This window comes from Strongylocentrotus purpuratus, unplaced genomic scaffold (genome assembly GCF_000002235.5).
Source record: "Strongylocentrotus purpuratus isolate Spur 01 unplaced genomic scaffold, Spur_5.0 spur5_scaffold_3, whole genome shotgun sequence".
Taxonomy (NCBI): Eukaryota; Metazoa; Echinodermata; class Echinoidea; order Camarodonta; family Strongylocentrotidae; genus Strongylocentrotus; species Strongylocentrotus purpuratus.
The window spans coordinates 1,207,452-1,223,188 of NW_022145609.1; the positions used below are offsets into that span (position 1 = coordinate 1,207,452).

General features: G+C 37.7%; 1 protein-coding gene across 2 annotated transcripts; it reads right to left on the bottom strand.

The window, feature by feature from the left end:
• Positions 1 to 470: 470 nt before the first annotated feature.
• On the bottom strand, positions 471 to 14,204 carry LOC105444799 (uncharacterized protein DDB_G0284459-like). Of its 2 annotated transcripts, XM_030996809.1 has the most exons (10): positions 14,103 to 14,204; positions 12,695 to 12,730; positions 11,528 to 11,634; positions 9,016 to 9,201; positions 8,431 to 8,515; positions 7,246 to 7,442; positions 6,127 to 6,319; positions 5,416 to 5,494; positions 4,189 to 4,412; positions 471 to 1,557 (listed from the first exon to the last, which is right to left on the bottom strand). In XM_030996809.1, the coding sequence occupies exons 2-10, from the start codon at positions 12,711 to 12,713 to the stop codon at positions 797 to 799; spliced, it is 1,851 nt and encodes a 616-aa protein (XP_030852669.1). In that variant the 5' UTR covers positions 12,714 to 12,730; positions 14,103 to 14,204; the 3' UTR covers positions 471 to 796. The 2 variants fall into 2 exon arrangements, with proteins under 2 accessions (XP_030852669.1, XP_030852670.1); XM_030996810.1 differs by lacking the exon at positions 12,695 to 12,730 and having other exon boundaries at positions 14,103 to 14,186.
• Positions 14,205 to 15,737: the final 1,533 nt, after the last annotated feature.

Genomic DNA, 15,737 nt, shown 5'->3' on the forward strand with positions numbered 1-15,737 from the left:
TGAACAAGGCACTCCTGGCAAGAATCCAAACACGATGCCACTGAAAGGCAATACAAAGAGCTAAACTTTAACTTCAATAAATAATGTTGTTTCATAATAAAGTGTTTTAGCATGGTTCTTTCCTATTACATAATAAATTGTTCCACTCAATAGTATAGGAGACATGAAAGGGATCTGGTAACTTTGTCCCAGATTCTGAAACAAAATCCTGGATTTAGCTCATGCTGCAATGATAATTATAAACCTTTAGGTCAATCAGGAACCCCATTACTTTTACAAGCCGATCGCCTGTCTGATTATCAAGATATTTATGATTGGAAATAGAAACCAAATTTTGCGTTTTCCTAACAGTTTTCATAACACTACAGTCTATTGGGGAAAATGAGTATGGTAAAACTGGTCACTCAAAGATTTTTACTTTTTTGAGGCACTTCTTGATCATTTTGAAGCGCAATTTTTTTAAGGGCTTCAATATTACACTGTATCACAGACGCTGATAACACGTAGGGCATTGCATCTCAGATTTAACATTGTTAATCGATGCCTTAAGATCTTTAAGCAGCCTCTAATATGAGGTAAAGCAGACAGCAGTATTGGAAATGAATCCATGCTGAAACCTTTTTATTTCATCCTTCCAATGATGACCTGACATCAATCAAGGTATGACGGATACCACAGAGGTTATCCATTCAGGGCATCACTGTTTCTTTCCATCGATGACATACATCAATACACCTTGATACTGGCCACTCCAGGATTGAATACATGATTAATATGTTATTGCACTGTAAATGCACTACGTCTTGTCATCTTCCTTGAGACATTTATGCATGAGTGAACGGATAGCCCTAGCTCGAAGCTCTAGTTCCAGGACTTCAAGCTCAGCTTCTCCAGAGTCTTTTTTCTCTTCTGGTGCGTTAGAGGTCAAAGGTGATGTGATCGAGGCGCGGGCAAGAGCTAGCTGAGAAGGCTGTCCAGCAGCCTTGGACATATCAACACCTAAATCTAATGAGTCTAGATTGATATCATCATCATCATCATCATCTTCATTGTCCTCGCTATCTTCATCACTATCATCACTATCATCTTCATCATCATCACTGTCATCTTCTTCGTCATCATCATCCTCTTCACAGCTCATTTTGCCTGGATATGTTCCAGCCTTCTCTCTGGTTTCCGCTTCTTCATTCCCTGCTGCTACATCTCCACAGCTCTGAGAAACAGAACTGATGCTTTCCGCTGGACCACTCTGACATTGTACCACCAAGTCATCATCATCATCCACACCAGGAGGAGCAGCATCATCCTCTAGCTTACCGGTCACAGAAACACATGTCATCTTACCTGGTACCTTGTGTTCTAAACCCTTTCTACCACCTACTAATCCTTCTAACTTTCTCCTCATCTCTTGTTCCCTACACCTCCTCTCCTCCAAGGCTTCCTTCTCCTCCTCCTCTTCATCTTCTTCACTCTCCAGCTCTAGAATCTCTCTGATCTCTCCTGATGACAAGCTTCCGCTGGGAGTGGGCGGGGTCGGATACCTCATCTGGATTGCATCTGGTAACAGGAAAGGGATATTATCACTAGTTATACCAGGATGAATAAATAACTTAAAAGCCCATTCGTACTAGTTTGGCTAGGAGGGATTATACCACCCAGGAAGGTCACTGAAAGGTGGCTATCTGATCAACTCACCTCTCAATTAGCATAAGAAAAAGAGAATCATGGGGGACCAATGGTCACCGATTAGGTATTGTTTTCTATATAGAGGGAGCAAGTAGGTACAAATAGTACAGTGGGCCTTTAAACTCTTAAAGAGGGACAGGTAACAACATTTTAATGTCTACCACACTTCAATCAAAAAGAGCAATAAAAGGACAATGGAGCGCTGGTTTCCAAGAAGCATGATTAGTGAAGCACATTGAAAATGAAGATGAATTTATGAAGGTGTGTTTATTTTAAAAGAAGTAAACCAATATCTATGTCGTGGATAAATGGAAATGAATATTTGGTAGTAAATTGCAAGTTGATTCTTTGTACAATTGTGCAGGTTGGTTAAAATATGAATTAATAAAGGTGGATTTAGTTTTAGAAGTTATCCAATATCTATGTCGTGGATAAGTGGAAATGATTATCCAGTAGTAAATTACAAGATGTGTCTTTGTACAGTTGTGCAGGTTTGTTTATCTCTACATAAAAAGCTTTGAACATTGATCTTAGAATCAAAGCATGAGAATGTTATCCTAGCCACATATTTATTCAAGAAACTGAAATAAGCTGATCATTAATGTAATGAAAGAAAACCCTAGATGCACAGTCCATTTATTAAACATATTGATGTGTCAAGCACCCCTACATTTATCAATCATTCATAAAGTTCTTCACCTAATTCTGTTATTTCAATCTCACATAAATGTTTCATGCTCAGGTGAATAAAGGTGAACTTGATTGATATAAGCTTCTACTCATCAAACATTGATAACATGCCTACAAGCAATGCAGTCTGTGTTGTGAAAGAGAGTACTAGGTAAGCACACTGGAGCTCATAAAGTATTTATTACTACCTCCAACATTCTACTGCATGAGTTTAACCCTTATGGTGCTGTCAGGTTTACGACTAGTGTTGTAACATTACAGATATTTCCAATTCCGTTTAACCACTTTTTTTTGTGTGGAAAATTAAAATAAATCACAATATTTACAAATAATTTAGTTCAAAATCAATGAACATAAACAGAGACTTTACTGTTGGGCATGCATTGGAACAATAAACAAAGTGAAACCCAGTCATTATTCCAATGCATGCCTGACAGTAAAGTCTCCGTTTTTGTTCAATGATTTTGTTTTTTTATTATGTACATTATAATGTGATTTCTTTTGATTTTCCAACAAAATTTTTTTTTTAAAGTTAAAATTTAAATTTAAATATAATTTTTTTTAAATAAATAAGTACAAAAAAAAACTGTCAAATTAAAAATGGATAGTGCCATAGACGGTCGGATACCGGACAGTTAAAACGTTTGACTACAGCGCTATTTACGGCCATATGAATCATTAAATTCTTGAAATCATGATGCAAATTTTGAATTATACTGTCTTGCATCGCTATTCTTCTGGATACTCAAACCATTCATGATATATAATTTCAAATTCATTAATCTGCATTGAGTTTCAAAGTAAGCTAAGCTTTTATTAGATGCAATATATATAATATTGGGTAGTAGTGAAAATCTTTTAAAAAATAATTTAACTTAAATCAATTGTTATCAAATTAATGAGTGTTATAAACTTATCATTTCTAAATGGATAAGTCAAGAGAGAAAAAAGTTCAAAATGTAGATGTTTTCAAGAGAATTAATGCACAAGTTGGTACAGGATGAGGCAAACAAATATTGATGACATATCAACATTTGCAACACATTTCAAAGTACAGATGAACTTGAGCTTGTGATTCCTTCCTTATGTCTTTACATTCATAAGCTAGATACTACTTTAGGAAGTAATTTTGATTCATGTCCTGTTCCTCTGAACTGGTACATCATTATACATTGACAACTTATAAAGCACTCTTCATCTCTGGCAGCTACCTACCAATATACTTCATACTTTCTGTACTAATGTCTTATTATCTTTGTTTTGCCAAATTACAAAAATGAAGTGTTTCTCGTCCTCTTTCTTTAAACAATTTAATATTTAGAAATAAATAGCAAAAAAAAAAAAAAACCTGTGATATACATTTTATTTAAATAGCTTCTAAAGCTATAATTAGCATGGCAACCATCTTAGAAAAAAATTGCAAAAAAGTAAATAGTAATGCCCTGCCTCCTTCTTTTTATTAAAGTCCGCATGAGAAACAACTCTGCAGAAGGAGAAGCAAGACTTTAAGGGTTGCACAATATAGTTGGACTAAAAAGAGCTACCCTTTTCATCTGCAAAAAGGGAAACAGGTACATTGTAAGAATGTACTTCATTGTTAAGTGGTTAAGTTTATTCCCACAGAAGATATCTTATGTGCAGTTAAGCAACTGAGCAAATCAAACAAAGCATTGCAAGAGAAAGTTCAACTCTTGAATGTTCATTTACGACTATTGTACACAAACTTTGTGGAAGAGATGGGGTAAAACTACTTTAGGTAAACTAAAATAAGACATAAAGTAAGACATAAAATGGAATGAATGGTAAACTCACCAACATGAGGTGGAGGTGGAGGTGGAGACGGGGGCAAGGGAGGATCCACAGGGAGAGCTTCCTTCCTTCCTGGAGACCTGCTCCTGGTCCTGGATCTAGATCTACTCCTGGACCAGCTACGAGACCAGCTCCTAGACCGGCTCCTTGAACGGCTCCAGGATCTCCTCCTAGATCTAGAACGACTCCTTGAGTAGCGCCCTCTTGAATGACTCCTTGAAGACCAGCTTCAGTTCATAAAGAAAAGAAAAAAAATTAAAAAACGATGTACATTGATCAATACGACTACAGGGTGATTCCGTGATTGTGTCATATTATTTTATTTCTTTTAAAGAAATGGACAAAGAATCACTTAATAAGACTTTGGGTTAATATGTCTAAATTCTGGTATCATCATAACAGAAATTTAGAAACTTTATTAATAATAATAATAATAGTGGGTTCTTGTATAGCGCTCATGTCTGTCAGACTTGATACTCCTGGCGCTCCCGATTATTATCCTGGCTTTAACGCGGCTACCATTACGGCGCTCTAGCATTTGAAGGAATTAATTCCTGCCAGGTACCCATTTACATCACCTGGGTTGAGTGTGGTTGAGTATTACTGGTGTCTAAAAGTACATGGTACACACAATTGCCCTAAACATTTTAGGAATAACCTTTTTTTAAGTCTGGCAGTACAGAATTCCCACTCAATGATATATGTTTACCATCGGTTCAATAGATACCACTGATTGGAATTGCATCACAGATAGATTTTGACAACTTAGACAAATGGTTTCGATTTTTGATTTTAATCCATTACTATTTTTTGAGTGGGTGAAACATATACCATAATTGGCTTTGTACATTCAAACAGTATGGGCTCAACCATTGGTTGCCATTGGTTGCAGGAAAGAAACAATTGAAAAGCTGTCTTTCAAAGGTTCAACTCTATATAATGGCTCAAAACAACTGATCCGTAGAGACATAATTCAGATGTATGCAGTAAACACATACATGCCAACATTTGAAAATCAGAAATCTGTACAAATTATGCTATTTTCAAAAAAAAGAGGAACAATCCTAACTCTCCTATTCAATACTACAGACAAATTTGTACAGGAAGAGGAACACCTGCATTAAAATGATAATTATCTTCTCCCAAAAAGAGGAATGTTCCTCTTTAATCTGAACAGTTGGCATGTATGCAAACATCATAAGCAGAGGAAAATCACTAAACTTGATTTACCTTCTTCTTCTTCTTCTTGGTGATCTACTTGTTGATCTCTGATGAGTTGATGATACCTGTGAATGCTTCTCTGTGGATCCTATTATACAAGGAAGAAACAGCATCATGTTGTGCAAGTCAAGCTACAGCAGGTTAAATGCAGTGAAAAAAATACATGGGGGCTCGGGCGAATTAGCCCCCCGAAATGCTCAAAAGAGCCCCCGAAAAACATAAAAGAGCCCCAAATTTTGTTCATAGAGTTCAATGCAAAACAAATTAAAGAGTGTTATTTTGATGCAAGCAAGCTTGAAAAGTAGCCCCCAAAATTGTTTAAGTATTTTTTTCCCTGGAGGGGGGGGGGGGGGGGGGGGGGGGGGGGGGGGGTAACCAACAGGTCTCCAGAATGACCTCAGCTCTCTGTATGGCCCACAGTAATACAAACATCAGTAGGGTCACACAAGGCCAGCCATGACCCATCTGATTATGACAATTTCTATAAACTCTATAGAGATTTATAGAGTAAATAGTCTTTTACTGGTAATTTCATGAATAATTCATCTTGACTAAGCAAAGGGAAAGAAATTCCTGGAGTAGCTAGGCAGAAGAAAGGGGGATTGAGATTGCTTGACAATTGTATTCCCCTTTCCAACAATATCTACAGAATGAAGACCTAAAGACCGCAATGAATACAACAAGAGCACGAATAGAATCAATGACTAGAGTCATCTTCACCTTTACTCTTGGTTTTACTGGTATCCTTTGAAGGCTTAGCTGCTGTATTCGATACACCATCTCCAGAGCTGGTCTTGACTGCCCTGGAACCAGGTTGAGCTCCTGATTTACCAAACGCTAGTTCCTCAATGTTTACATCAACCTCCACGGGAACACCATCAATATCCTCCGCCTTGCTCTCCATGCCAACTTTCTAGGATTAATCAGTGTGGAACATATTTATCATTATTCTCAATGTTTGTGGTTCAGGCAGAGAATCTGGTTAAGGTTACTCCATGCAAGTTACATGATAATTGTTAACTGTAGGGTAGAACTTGCTGCTTAAAGCCACTTTGTCCTATTTGTAGCTACTTGCTCCCTCTATATAGATAACAATGCTGAATCGGTGACTATTGATCCCCCATGATACTCTTTTTCTTATGTTAATTGAGAACTGAGTTGATGAGATAACCACCTGTCCAGGGACCTTGCAGAGTGGTATAATTCCTCCTATAAACTTGTACACATAAGCTTTAAAGCAGAGCAACGTTTAAACTTTTTTTGTGCCACTAAGTTCTTTTACCATTGTCATAATATTAATCTTTTTTTCATAATAATATTTTAGTTCACTCCAAATTTTATTAAACCGAAAATGGAAATTCTTTTTGCCCAATTGATCGTGAGCCCGGCAGCCACTGAGCAGCGCCAGATCGACGTTGCTCTATCCCCTTATTGTTGAACGCCAAACAAGGTAGCAGCAACCCCCGTCTTTTAACGTCTCTTGGTATGACGTGGCCGGGGTTCGAACCCACGACCTCCAGGTTGTGAGGCGGACGCTCTACTGACTGAGCCAACACACCGGTATGAATCATGAATCATCTTTCAAAATTAAGAAGTTTTATCCATAATGGCTTCTTTCATTGAAAAAACGAATGTATGAAATATCTTCAATGTATATAAACTTTACAACATGATTTCGTTCAGGATGAAAAAAAATGACACCAAACACATTATTCACCACAGGAACCATTGCACAGAAGCACTTTGATATGCTGGGGATATTGTCACAACATTAATACACATTTAGCGTAATCAATCAGTTTCATTCTGTGAAGTTGTCTGACTAAAGTAAACACCTACCTGTGAATCAGGATGAGTGTTTGTGAGAGGCACGATGGTGCTATCCACACATGTCTCCATCTCTGCACCATCTTTCTTCTCTCCTTCCGTATTCACAGTAACATCTGCTTGTACTGAGGTGGTCGTCATAGTGACGGCTCCTACTTCATCCTCTGGAGCCGATTCATCGGAATCTGATGAAGACAGCATCTCTGTTCCTATTGGCAGTAATAATAATCAATAATAATATGTCTTGTTTACCCAGGGCAGCCAGATCAGTGATAAAATCAGTATCATCCCTAAAACCAAACGATCATTGGGAGATCGAGCATTTGCCTCAGCAGCTCCCCGATTGTGGAACAGTCTCCCAAACACGTGACTGTAAATCAATAGATCATTTCAAGGTCAGTCTGAAAACTTATCTAATGGCCAACTTTATCTAATGGCCAACTTTAAAGATAATCTGAAAGTTTGAGTGAAAACAGACCATCATAATTGATACAAATTGGGAGAAACTGGTCAATTCATGAATTCTCCAAACTATATTATTATAATTTTGTTTAATTTAAGGTAAATGTAAATTGTCACAAACCAATGAATTAGCTCTATATACCATTCCAAAAAAGTGTTGAAAGATTTTTTTTTTAAAGCCTGTTCTATGTCTTATTTTCATGGAAAAATGGTTGGAAATTCAAAAATTGGTTGGGAGAATTTACCGTTAGAGGGTGTCGCATAGTGATGCCTTCAAAGAAAACCATAAATATCTTTGTGGTTTGAGAATTTTTTCAGGATTTTGTGCATGTTTAGAGGGTTAGTACGGTAGAAGAAATATAAGTAACATTTCATACAAAAATTACAGTTTTTTCATCAACCTTCAACAATTTTACTGAGCCACTTTAACAAGAAGGTAATCACCTTTCTAGTTTGTTGTTGGAGGGGGGGGGGGGCTAGGGTAGTAGTTATCCAAAAGTGAATCCACTACCCTCCTCATTAGTTTGTTTCTATACTCAATAATATAACAATTGTAATACTTTTTGAAAATAATATATTTTCCTATGTACTCTGTTTATGGACATTATAAATTGTTTAAGTTACTATCGGCAATTCAGTCACTGGGCCAATTTTCTTCCCCCGAAATTCAAATAAACCAGTCACTCGAATTCAAATGTTTCTCCTAGACACACAAATCGTATTGAATGTTATTACCTTGAATGATATGCCTGATCCTCTTTCTTGACAATCCTTCTAACTGGTTCAGACATAGTCGCTTCAGCTCATCCAATGGAACATACTGAAAATACAAACAAAAACTGGTAAATGAGTGGCAAGAAAATAAACCCACTGTCATTTACTCATTATAAGCATCATGCCTTGGGTAGGATTTCAAGGATGAGCTGATCTCTTGGCATAAGTTTATTCATAACCTTGAAGCCCTAGGCAAAATATTCTGCTTTTGTCTTTCTCTATGACTTACACACATTCAAGATTAATAATAATAATAATAGTGGGTTCTTGTATAGCGCTCATGTCTGTCAGACTTGACACTCCTGGCGCTCCCGATTATTACCCTGGCTTTAACGCGGCTACCATTACGGCGCTCTAGCATTTGAAGGAATTAATTCCTGCCAGGTACCCATTTACATCACCTGGGTTGAGTGTGGCAAATGTAGATCAATGTCTTGCCAAAGGACATTAGTGCCGTGGCGGGACTCGAACCGCGGACCTTGTGATCGACAGTCCGGTGACATATCCACTCGACCACGACACCTCTACAATTGATTAAGTCTTTACCTTGAGTATATCAGGTACCATGTTGGTAAGCTGAAGTCCTGTGACTGCTATGAATGCTTCATTGATCAATTCTTCTCTATCATGGAGATAAAACTCAAGAGGTTGTTTCTCTTTGCTCAAATCCAAGTCCGAATCAACATCACTTCCAGGGCTGCTCTTCGTCTTCCTTTTACCTGTGATCTTTGACTGGATGAAAAAATAACAAGCAGACATTTATTAAAAGGGATCCGGTAACTTTAAAAGGGATCCGGTAACTTTGTCTCAGATTCTGAAACAAAATTCTGGAATTAGCTCAAGCTGCAATGATAATTATAAACCTTTAGGTCAGTCAGGAACCCATGACTTTTGCAAGCTGATCCCCTGTCTGATTATCAAGATATTTATGATTGGAAATCGAAATCAAATTTTGCGTTTGCCAAACGGTTTTCATAACACTACAGTCTATTGGGGAAACAAGTACCGGTATGGTAAAACCGGTCACTGAAAGATTTTTACTTCTTAAGACACTTCTTGTTCATTTTGAAGCGCATTTTTTTTAGGGCTTCAATATTACACAATATCACAGACACGTAGGGCCGTGCATCTCAGATTTAACATTGTTAAACGATGCCTTTAAGAAAGTTCATACAAGGAATAATAATATGGTCATTTTCAGCCAGGGTAGTAGCCTCGTCAGCAGGATAGTCTATAATGGGTTAAACACATAACAGTAACAGGTTTGAGTTTTGAGTGTACAGGTTTGAAAATTAGCAATTGGTTAATATTCATTCTCAACCGTATCAGACATCTGAGCAGTGGTTTTACAAAATCATATTACACTTGTTTATAATGCTAAGAGGGCTAAGCGGTCAATACGAGACTCTCTTACCCTCTCATGAAAATTCCTATGGGCTTTACATATTAAAAAGCAGTCAATATTGCAGTCTCATATTGATCGCTGTCTAACATCCGGGAACTTGGCAATCTACATGTACATGTAGGTGTGCAAACATTTTTCTTCGCAAGAAAAACTCGCAAACGAGTGCCATTTCCCATAGGTTCACACAATGAGCAGAGGATTGTTTCTTTTGTGGAAGTGCGCCAAGCTGATGGAACTTACTACAAGACAACTTCATTACAGAGCATTCGTGCAGGTATCAATACACATATGAAATTAGTACATTCAGAAATTATTGATATTATCACGGATGTAGAATTCACTAATGCTAATGTAGCATGTAAGGCGGCAACAATAGAACTAAAGAAAATATTTTGGAAATTGGGAGTTCGTCATGGATCCTGTCGAATAATGAAGCCCTACCACTACCCAGGTAAGTTTAATAACTTCCTTTTATATCAAGTTTTAAAATAGTGGGTATGAACATGTAAATGTATGGGCTGCTCTTAAAATTGTGAATAAGATTTCATTGCTTGCTCTAGACGTCTGGTGTGGATAATAATAAAAATATTTACTTGCTCTTACTTTCGGGAGATACAACATATATTGCCCTCACTAGACCCATATATGTTATATCCCCCTCATGGCCAGTCAATATTATATTAATATTAGTCATAAAACGTGTTTGAAAATGTTTCAAAATAATGTTCAGATTGCACTGGTCAGAGTTTATCTTAGAATCTTAGAGCTCTTAAAGAAGCCCTGAAGCCGTGCCACAACGGACTTCGTGCTTCACATAATTCAGTTCATGTTTTATATGTTTTAAATATTTCATATGTTTTATATGTTTTATATTTTTGTTTGTGGACTGCCCTTCCTTCGTATGAGGTCGTAGTATCACATATCAGGTTATTTCTTGAAGCTGGGTAAGTAAGTTGACTTGTGCATCATTTGGGCTTGACAGATCAGTCATCCCGTCAGGGGGTTTGAGAACAGGGCAGTTGTAGATGACATGGTCTGCCGTTGGCTCATCTGCACCACAAATGCATGCTGGTGATTGCCAAAGTCCCCAACGGTACAAATAAGTGTTGAATCTTCCTACCCCAGTTCGTAGTCTATTGAGTGTTACCCAATTCCTCCGAGGTAGCTCAGAGCCAGCCAGAGCTTTGATGTCAGGGGGAACAGTGAACTGCTGTGGGCGAACCGTCCCTTCCAAGCTCTTTTCCCACTATTGGATTAGGTTGAAGTCTGATCTGCTGAGGGCGGCTGCAGGTCGATGCGATCGAAGGCGTTGGCGACCTAAATCTTGGAATTCTGTCGGTATTTTGTTTAGGGAGTGATCGTCATCAGCAAGGGATGTTTGTCAGCTCTGCCCTGCTTATCAGTATGAAGAAAGATCATGCCGAGGGTCCCAAATTGTTTTTTAAGTATTGCGAGTTACCTATACAATTGGTTCACAACAAACAACATGGAAAAGGAATATGGTGTATGACATTGATTTTGCATATATTATGTAGATTTAAAAACAACTTCTTTTTCTGTTATATGTTGTTTATAACAGTGCCATTTGAATTGTGTAATCAATTCTTTTTTTTCTTTTTGATAATTGTTAAATGTTACACATGACAGTCGTACCTTTCTCTTTGCAACCTTTTTCTTCTTCTTTCCATCCTTAGATCCTTTTCTCTTAGTTCCTTTCTTCTGATCTGGAGTTTCTCCTTGTGTAGAGTCAGGTAACATATCTGCAATAATAATAATAATAATAATAATATTTTAAAGTCCACTCCAAATTTTATTAAACCGAAACTGGAAATTCTTTTTGCCCAATTGATCGTGAGCCCGGCAGCCACTGAGCAGCGCCAGATCGAGGTTGCTCTATCCCTTATTGTTGAACGCCAAACAAGGTAGCAGCAACTCCCATCTTTTAACGTCTTTTGGTACGACGCGGCCGGGGTTCGAACCCACCACCTCCTGGTTGTGAGGCGGACGCTCTACTGACTGAGCCAACACACCGGTATAAGGTATAAAGCCATAATTCAAAATTTAAAAATACTTTGTCCTTTATCTTTTATGCATTCACCTCCTAAGAATGCTTTAGGAAGTGTGAGGAGTCACACCTTGTTTTCATTTAAGTTTAGTCTACTTTTATGTAAAAAAAATATGTCTACATGTAAGTGTTTGATTTGAAACAACTTTTTAATATTTATATCAGTTATTAGTAAGAGCTGACTGCAATTCAGCTCAGTAATGTTTGTTTATAACAACCTGGTGGAATTCATGTACTAAAGTGAGTGATTAACCCCCAAATTATTGAAATTAACATATATTAGCAAAACGACTATAAACTTTCAACTTTACAAAGAAAAACAGACTGCTTTATAGGGATATATATCTCAATCTAAGATGAACAATTCTGTGATTACATTTTGCTTGTAAATTTTCCCTCCATTAATATGTCATTGTATAATGCAAATAGTATTATTACACTCTATATTTGGGCTGCGATGCTATTGGTTGCTTAATATCATTTCTGGAATTAATTTTTGTTCTTTGAACATAACTTGCTAATAATTCATTCTTTCTCTTATGACCATCTGGTTTATTGAATAAATATTGATATAAAATTTCAAAGGGATGGATTGGGGAGAGTCTATGACTCCTATTATCAGGCATATTTCCCAAACATATACCCATCACTGTTTAAAAAAAGGAATTATTTTCCAATTAAATACATATAATATTCTTGTGCTGAATTTCTACGAGCGCATCACAGTAAGAGGTACTGAAGAAAAACACACAAACCTTGTTTAACATCAGCCATACTGCTACCATTACTTCCTGCATAACAAATACAAAGAACAAAACAAAGCAAAGAAAAGCCAAGGTAACAAAGATAAATAAAATAGACTCTCTAATGACATTCCTACAATCTTCCATCAGTAAGATCCAGTCTAGACTCTAATTCATTAAATAAATCTAAGAAGACCTAGACTGAATACAATAGTCTTGGACTTTGGAGAAGTTTACATGCAATATTATTATTTTTAGAAATCGTTCAAGTTTTATGTTAGACATTGTTATAAATATAAACGCAATTGAAATGTTCATGTGCTTACTTTTTTTAAATCCAAAGTCAAAAGTAACAGTTTTATTTTTGTTATGCGTCCAGAGACTCCAGATGACGATTCCAGAACATTGCAGTACACAATACTTACAGTATATATGCTAGATTTTTCTGATCTTTTCTGATCGTTTCCACAACGTTTCTTTCACAATGCAATCGCATGACCATAACTGGTCTTTATCTTTAAACGCATCATACAGTCAATCTGGTACGTGGAACCGATGTATAATTATATTAACCTTGGATATTTAGTGTATTTAATTGGAAAATAATTCCTTTTTTTAAACAGTGATGGGTATATGTTTGGAAAATCAAGTTAGCAACATGCGGAATACCGCCCTGCTGACTCCAAATTCAGAAGATTAGCCTGTGCCTAAATTTTGAGAATAAATGCATCGGATATGAATCTGCTAAATTAAGTATTTTGGGCAAAGTTTGGTGGCTTGATTGAGCCATCAAAGTTTGCACAGCAGACCCTACGTCTATGCTACTGCTAGTACTCATCAAATGGTCGGCTTCTGTCTCTCAAAAGAGAAGACGATCCTACCTAAATACAAGGCTTACAAACAAAAGAGACAGAAATTTTCGGTATAGAGTCAGTAGAGTAACGACTACGGGGGTACGAGTAGACAACGTGAATCCATTTCATTTCAAATTCAGACCAAAAAATATATCACACTTAGATCTACTTAGTCGTTGGCACTAGGCCCCTACAAGTACAAGTTTAACTTTCAAAGTTTCAGTTTTAAGGAATACGCTCAGCCCATATAAACAAATAATATGTGACTAGATTACAGGCAAACTAAATCATGCACAAAATTGCCTTCACACACATAGTCCATGCAACGCGATCACGACAGCAGCTGAAACTTTGCCATCACAATTGAGATACGATCGCCGCCAGATGCGCCGGGGTGGTCAGCTCCAGCCGACCGATGGATTCATTTATTATTCCAGAGCTCGAGAATACTAACTCCAGGGAGCTAGAGCTCCGTCGCATACGTGAAATTATGTTGATTGACTTTGGAAATATATTCATAAGTATGACAGCTTGAGCAGAACTTTTTTTCTCCAAGGTTGGCTTACCTATAATCTGCAAAAGTACTTGAAACCTAAACAAGACCGGTTGACTATTGATATTGTAATGTGATCCCTTGGTTTTAGCTCATATGGTATCTTCAAATGACAAAAGTTATGAAAAGTCATAATAACATAATGTATTAAGAAAATAAAATAAGAAAAAGTAACAATGATAAAAGGTATAAGATTACTGAATATAGAGGCTTGTGTAGGTGCTATCTTATATACATATTTATGTATGGTGTGTATGTGATATAACAAATAATCTGCAAGTACTGTTAAAAAACACTCACAAAGCCCATGAATGTTTTGCTTACGATATTATTTTACGATACTATCTTAAAAGATAGATAAATATAAAACGAAATAAATTTATTTTTTTTAAAATCCAAAATTGAGAGATATAACACGTGCCGTAAAGTATTTTGGCGACAATAGTCAAATCACTGACTAATCGCCAATAACTCAAAACACAACAACAACATCGGCAAGCTAGCCTAATATGCGTCGGGTTTCTGTTCTTGTCTGGCAATATACCGAAAATGTCGGTCTCTCGTTAGCCTCTGATTTGGGTAGGATCGGTAGCACTGGCGTACCTATGGGGGGGGGGGCAGGGGGGCAGGGGAAAAAATGAAAAAGGGGAAAGAAAAGAAAAGAAAAGAAAGGAAAAGAAAGAAAAAGAAAAAAGGAAAAGGGAAGAAAAAAAGGAAACTAAGAGAAAAAAGGAAAAAAGGAAAAGGAAAGAAAAAGGGAAGAAGAGAAAAGGAAGAAAAAGGGAAAAGAAAAGGAAAGGAAAAAATGGGGAAATTAAGAGAAAAAGGCCATGGTCGTACGCACCAGGGGGGGGGGGGGGGGGCAGTTGACCCCAGATATTTTGAAAACATACAGTTTTTTCCTGAAAATGTAGTGTAGGCCTCAGGCGCGTACGCAGGGGGGGGGGGGGGGGGGGGGGGGGGGGGGGGGGGGGGGGTTGGGGTTAACCCCCCTTAAGTTTTTTTTTATGCTTTTTGGGAAAACCCCCCCCCCCCCCCTTCCTTCTTTTTTTTTTTTCATAAAAAAAAAAAAAAAAAAAAAAATATGCCAATGGCTGTGACCTTACCCCCCCCCCCCCCCGAACGGAACATGAAGTCAAATTTTCAAATTTCGAGACCAAAAAAAAAAAAAAAAACTGTCTGCTTACCCCCCCCCCCCCCCCCCCCCCCCCCCCTTGCTTGCTCGCTATGCTCGCTCACCAAAATGGAATTGACACAGCTAACGTGCCGGGGGGGGGGGGCAGTTGACCCCAGATATTTTGAAAACATAGTTTTTTCCTGAAAATGTAGTGTAGGCCTCAGGCGCGTACGCAGGGGGGGGGGGGTTGGGGTTAAACCCCCCCCTTAAGTTTTTTTTTATGCTTTTTGGGAAAACCCCCCCTCCTTCCTTCTTTTTTTTTTCATAAAAAAAAAAAAAAAAAAAAATATGCCAATGGCTGTGACCTTACCCCCCCCCCCCCCCCCCCCCAACAGAACATGAAGTCAAATTTTCAAATTTCGAGACCAAAAAAAAAAAAAAAAGTGTCTGCTTACCCCCCCCCCCCCCCCCCTCCCTTGCTTGCTCGCTATGCTCGCTCACCAAAATGGAATTGACACCGCTAACGTGCCC

What these genes read in the sequence shown, in the direction of transcription:
- LOC105444799 (XM_030996809.1), bottom strand. An exon ending in CAGTAAAACCAAGAGTAAAG is followed by an intron (nt 5,495 to 6,126) that starts GTGAAGATGACT and finishes CTTGTATAATAG; the next exon opens with GATCCACAGAGAAGCATTCA. An exon ending in CCAAGAAGAAGAAGAAGAAG is followed by an intron (nt 4,413 to 5,415) that starts GTAAATCAAGTT and finishes TATGAACTGAAG; the next exon opens with CTGGTCTTCAAGGAGTCATT.